The 5,897-nt window shown below is 41.3% G+C and overlaps 1 protein-coding gene across 2 annotated transcripts in view; it reads left to right on the top strand.

Moving 5' to 3' along the window:
• The first annotated feature begins 2,440 nt into the window (after positions 1-2,440).
• Positions 2,441-5,897, top strand: part of SCG5 (secretogranin V (7B2 protein)) — a 52,399-nt gene continuing 48,942 nt past the window's right edge. Inside the window, exons 1-2 of one of the 2 annotated variants that reach the window (XM_008571343.1) lie at positions 2,441-2,542; positions 4,204-4,436. In XM_008571343.1, the coding sequence (XP_008569565.1) occupies positions 4,211-4,436 (226 nt within the window). In that variant the 5' untranslated portion in view covers positions 2,441-2,542; positions 4,204-4,210. The remainder of the gene's footprint in view (positions 2,543-4,203; positions 4,437-5,897) is intronic. The other variant, XM_008571341.1, reaches the window with a different exon arrangement.

Here is a 5,897-nt window from a genome sequence, read left to right as displayed (position 1 = left end):
TTTCTATATTTATTACCTGGAAGTCAATGCTTTCTAAGAACTATTCAGTATTTGACTTATATAAGGACTAAAAATCTGTAGATACTCATAAACATAATGTTTATAACAAACAGGTTTGCAATATAGACTAGGTAAGAATTTGAGATATTGTATTTCTAGTAGTAGGCACAGAAAATATTCATACACTTGGAGATATATGTTGTCTGATTCAAAGCAATTTTTTTAACTTCACTTTTGAATTTTAAAAAATGCATTTTTTTTTTATATCCATGGGAGGAGGGATGAAATGTTGAATTGAAAGACTAATTCAGTAAGAAGGCGTAAGGGGTTAACTGTACACAACAACTGAATTAGTGTCTTTTGTGAGGGATCAATCAGTAATGAAAGATGTTTGTTTATTTTTTTAAACTACCCACATCACTCCCATTTTTGTTAGCTGAAAGCTGCAATACAGACTATAGAAATATGAAAGTGAATAGCTTGGAGACATGGTAATTGGAGAGTCAGGAAAGTTGAGTTTTAGACTTGATTTAATCTGATTTCATTTTTTCTTAGAAAATGGAGATAATGTCATTTATTTAAAAAAGAGGTTTATTTGGCTCACAATTCTGGGGCAGCTGCATTTGGCATGGACCTCAGCCTGCTTCCACTCGTGGAAAACAGAAGGGAAGCCCACATGTGCGAAGAGATCACATGAAAAGAAGGGGAAGCAAGAGAGAGGGAGAGAAGGTGCCAGGCTCTTAACCAGCTTGGTGGGAACAAATAGAGTGAGAACTCACTCCGAGGGAGGTCATTAATCTATTTATGAGCAATTCACCCCCATGACCCAAACACCCCTCCCACTAGGTTCCACCTCCCAACACTGCCACATTGGGAATTAAATTTCAACATGAGTTTTGGTGGGGACACATCACATTCACACTGTAGCACTTTATAATGTTAAAGGTGTCTGGACATGTGCAGTAACTTCAAGGATTCTTTTCACTTAGTAAGTGTGAATAAAGGTCTAATATTAATTTGGTTATCTCGTAAGCAACAAATAAATACAACAATGCATAGAACTTAAATCAGTAGGCTGCTAGGCAATATTCTATAATCACTAAGAATTTAATACAGGATCTCGATAATCATCAAGTCCAGGATATATATGGTAGATGTTTTATTTTAAAAATACCAAATTTCATGTGAAGTATTGACATTTGGTATATTTCAGTCCAATTTCCATTCAACACAAAAGCAGTAAATTGTAGTGATAAACATAAAATGAAGGTAACTGAACAATGCTAAAGTAAAATTCAGAATTGAAAAAAAACCTCAATATGCATCAATAAATATTAAACCCCAGCACGGTCTTTGAGCCAATCAACGGTAATTGTCTTGTTAATTTAGCAGGCACTGAAGCAAAAAGCAGGAAGAAGAGCATCCAGTGGAAGGAAATGCACTGGGAAAGAGGCTTGGCTTTGAATCAAAAGGCCATGTGTCTCATGAACGAATTTTTTTTTTTTTTTCTGACTGGTAAGGGGATCGCAACACTCGGCCACGGGGCCAGCCCTTATGAATGAATTTTGTTGGTCTCTATTCATTGCATAAAATTGCTGTAGATGATGGATTTGCTATATAGAACTAATGTAAAGAGATCTGGATTCTAACCTCATCGAGTTACTTAGTTATTGTCAGACCCTCAAGTACTTTACTCATCCCCAATCTTAATGAAAGAAATTTGCAGTACTATATTATATGGCTTTACATTTCAATTTTTGTATTTGAACAGATTCCAAATGTTCAAGATTGCACATGGTAGGTTCCCTATAAACCCTTATTTAACAAAAAATTTGTGAGCTTACCTGGATATATTTCTGCGATGTGTTGGGAGGGAGTATGGTTTCTACTCAGGCCAAAGGGGAATTTTACTTGACGTTTGGTGTGGGAGTTTAGAAATAACACTCAAGAGTTAATATTCCTAGATGTTTTCAAGCTTATCACTTTAACAGAAGTTTCTATCTTGTATTAAATATCCCCATTGTTTTCCTGCTCTGTAAAAGAGCTCTTGAAAGCGGTGTATACCTTATGATTGCCACCATTAAAAGTTCTTAGGGCTTCGTCTTTTGTCACTCCTACCATTGTCTCTTCTCTCTTCAAGCTAAAAGACTTCAGAAAAGAAAATAAATCTATTCTGTTTTATAAGGTAGCAAAATTAATGGTGGCGATCTGGCACATTAAAATTGCTTGAGACTGAGAAAGGAAGTGAATGAATGACTTTCATAGGGATCGATAGAGGAAGATAGTCTTTAGGAGGTTTCACAGTCAAGAGCTTTGTGTGCAGAATGCGTAGGTTGAAGTTCTGTGAGGCTCTTGGCTAGAAGCACCCGCACCTGGGATGCTCTGGAGGGTGCTGGTGCGGCGACTTCCACCTGCTAGAGGCGGGGCGGGGGCGGAGCCAAGATGCGGAGGGAGGTGACGCACACGCCATCCTTCTCTCCGGGCTCCCGGCTCGACCCCCACCGAGTCCCAGCCCGTGGGACGCTCCTCCGGCTGCGCTTCGGTGAGTACTTAGCTGATGCGGGCTCGGCCTATTGCCTCCTACGCGAGACGTGCGGTTCTTCTCAGGGGTCGGGGGTGGAGGGCGTCCCACTGAAAGCCTTGAGCTGTCGGCTGGGGTCACACAAAGGACGGGTGGAGGATCCGGGTCTTCGGCTATAAATAAGGGGAAAGGAGTACTGAGGGAGGAGATTGAGTAGTCATCAAATCAGAACGGCGTTGGCGGGGTTGGAAACGAAACAGACATCCTACATTCAGAGCGGACAAAAGGAAGATGGAGATACAGAGGCTGGTGTTTGCCTTCGGCCTTTTCCATCAGAATGGCAGGTTTTGCTGTTGCAACAAAGAGCTGTTCTCAGCTCTTTGGAGAGCAAGGTTTTGTATCTAGGAATGGCTAGAAAAAGCCTTTCCTTTGCAGAAAAAGCAATTGGATGGTATGAATATTTTCTTTCAGGAAAGAAAATGCATGGTTTTGCCTCCTCCTATCTCCCACCCCTCAACCCCAGTAGAAGAATGACCAGTAGGAGGGTTTGCATGGCTGCTGCCTGCAGCATCCATCCTAAACAGGTTAAGCATCTGTCAGGGAAGCTGCCTGATTATTGTTCCCTTGTTCTGGCGTATTTGTAGAAGCCAACGTGTAGGACAGGTTGACTCTCCGGACTGGTTTTCTCCCTCTCTTTCAGCTGCTCTGTCTTCCCTCTTATTATTACCACTCCCCCAAATTCTAACCTCCAGAACTGTAAGGCAGTGTTGCCAACATAACAGTAATATAGGTGCTCACTCTGTGCCTGGTTTTGTTCTAAACCCTTTTACATGTATTCACACACTTATCCTCACAACAACCCTTTCAGGTAGATGCTTTTATTATCCTTTTTTTGCAGAGGAGGAAGCTGAGGTACTTGCCCAATATCACCCAGATAGCATGTGATCAAACACTGTGAGCAAGCATGGTGCATCTACCCTACCAGATTGCAGGGCAGAGCTTGAGCTGCGGGTATTTTTGTTCCCCTCAGGATATCAAACGTGTAAGATGTTTACTAAGCTAAAATGTTCCCTGCCACCACTCTTAACCTTTCTGTGCTTCTTTACCATGTGTGTCTTCCTAACTCTCCCCTGTAAGCCTTTTCTTCTCTGAGACTGGAAGAACTCAAGATGTCACTATCTCTCAAAATTGAAGCAAGTTTGTTTTTATTTGTTAAGAGAGGGAGAAAGTGGTGGAGGTAGGCGTAATGCAGAACTTTGGGGGAGCTGCAAGGAGAATTTAAAAAGATGAGTAAGAACTGCCATTCTAATCTAGCTTTCCCAAGAATGCAAGTACAGAGGGGATTGGATACCTCAGACTGTTGTTTTTTTAACGGGGGAGCTGCAAGGAGAATTTAAAAAGATGAGTAAGAACTGCCATTCTAACCTAGCTTTCCCAAGAATGCAAGTACAGAGGGGATTGGATACCTCAGACTGTTGTTTTTTTAAATACCTTTCCACAGTGATGTCCTGTCTAGAATGGTCACTTAAGACAAAAGCAAACCCTTAAGGACTCATTGCAGTCCCTTTCTGGAAGATCCTTGAACCACAACCTGGAGTTGTTACATAATTGCATCATCACACTTGCATTTTCACAATGGCCCATTGCAGCCCATCGATGTAAGTGTGGTCTTTTTTCTACAGGTTAAAAATGGCCTCCAGGATGGTCTCTACCTTGCTATCTGGCCTACTCTTTTGGCTGGCATTTGGATGGACTCCGGCATTTGCTTACAGCCCACGGACCCCTGACCGGGTCTCAGAAGCAGATATCCAGAGGCTGCTCCATGGCGTTATGGAGCAGTTGGGCATTGCCAGGCCACGGGTGGAATATCCAGCTCACCAGGCCATGAATCTTGTGGGCCCACAAAGCATTGAAGGTATTTATTGTGTTCTGATGGTTTGAAGTTTCCATTAACATTTAAAATAGTTAATATATTTTTAAGAGAATCTACTGCCTCTTCCTGTGTTCACTTTCATTCAACAAAGTGTATACATACATATATACACACTCTCACATAAGGTCCCTGTCTATGAGCAGGGACCTTATCTATCTAATTCACAGATGTAGCCCTAGCACCTAGCACAAAGTCTGGTGCTTAGTAGGTGCTCAGTTAATATTTATTGAGTGAATGAAATAGCATCTAGTGTCATCCCTAAAGAAAGATTAGAATCCAGACCTCATGTTTTCCCCCTCTGCTGATCTGAGGGAAAGTGTTTCCTCACATAGCTGCCACTTTGAGCCAATGCCAGCCACTACTTGTGAAAGATCCTACAGGAGCTGATTTGATTCATAGGATGACTTCTATATACCTAAGAGGAGCCAAAAGAGATACTGACATTAACGGATTAACTATGAGGCCAGCCTGTGGCTCACTCGGGAGAGTGTGGTTCTGATAACACCAAGACCGCGGGTTCGGATCCCTATATAGGGATGGCCGGTTGCTCACTTGGTAGAGTGCGGTGCTGACAACACCAAGTCAAGGGTTAAGATCCCCTTACCGGTCATTAAAAAAAAAGAAAAAAAAAAAAAAGAAGAGTTTAACTATGTGAAAAACTTTTCTAAATATTTAAAAATATAACAATTTCATTGAATAGTAAATTAGGAATAATTAAATTGTCTTAGGTGGCAAGACCATTTCCTCCCTGGATTTTTCAAAGTTTCTGGCAATGTGGTTGTAATACTTTTATTAGAAAGCAATACTTAGTTCCTGTGCTGTTTAATGATTTACTTATGAAGAGAATCTACTCTGAGCTGGTGGTACAGCATCAGACAGGTGCCTTATTTTCATGCCTCACTTTGTATCCTCCCTGATTCTAAATGATCTTCTCCACTGAGGTGGAATCCCTAAAGCAGTAGCATGGTTCAATGCAAGGGAGCATTTTGTTACAGCTCAAGTGTTAGACCATGTGAGTGAATCCTAAGGAACAATGTGAATTCTCTCAAAATGCACACCCAACAAATGCTATTTATTCCCTATGGATTCATTATGCATAATTTTGCCTAAGTCTGTGATTTCCTAAAAATGCTATCTGCCCCAGGGTTCTGTGAGTGCCATGAATATAGATATATGATTCTCATTTCTGTCTTATTCCCCAGTTTTAAGCTTTGAGTAAAACTAACTCTGTGAGATTGTTGTCTATTTAGGCTGACATTTGATTTCAGGGGTTGAGTAACACAAAGGATTTGAATCAGCAGGCGTGCAAACCTAGCATAGAGCTTGAATCAGAACAAATCAGACAGGGCTTCCGCCATCCCTTCTGTCTTTTTTTTTTTTTCTTTCGTGTCCGGCAACAGATCGCAACCCTCAGTGTCGCGCCTGTACCGGACCAGGACCGGC

Source organism: Galeopterus variegatus, unplaced genomic scaffold, assembly GCF_000696425.1.
Source record: "Galeopterus variegatus unplaced genomic scaffold, G_variegatus-3.0.2 Scaffold683, whole genome shotgun sequence".
NCBI classification, from domain to species: Eukaryota; Metazoa; Chordata; class Mammalia; order Dermoptera; family Cynocephalidae; genus Galeopterus; species Galeopterus variegatus.
This window is presented reverse-complemented; position numbering and strand designations above follow the sequence as displayed.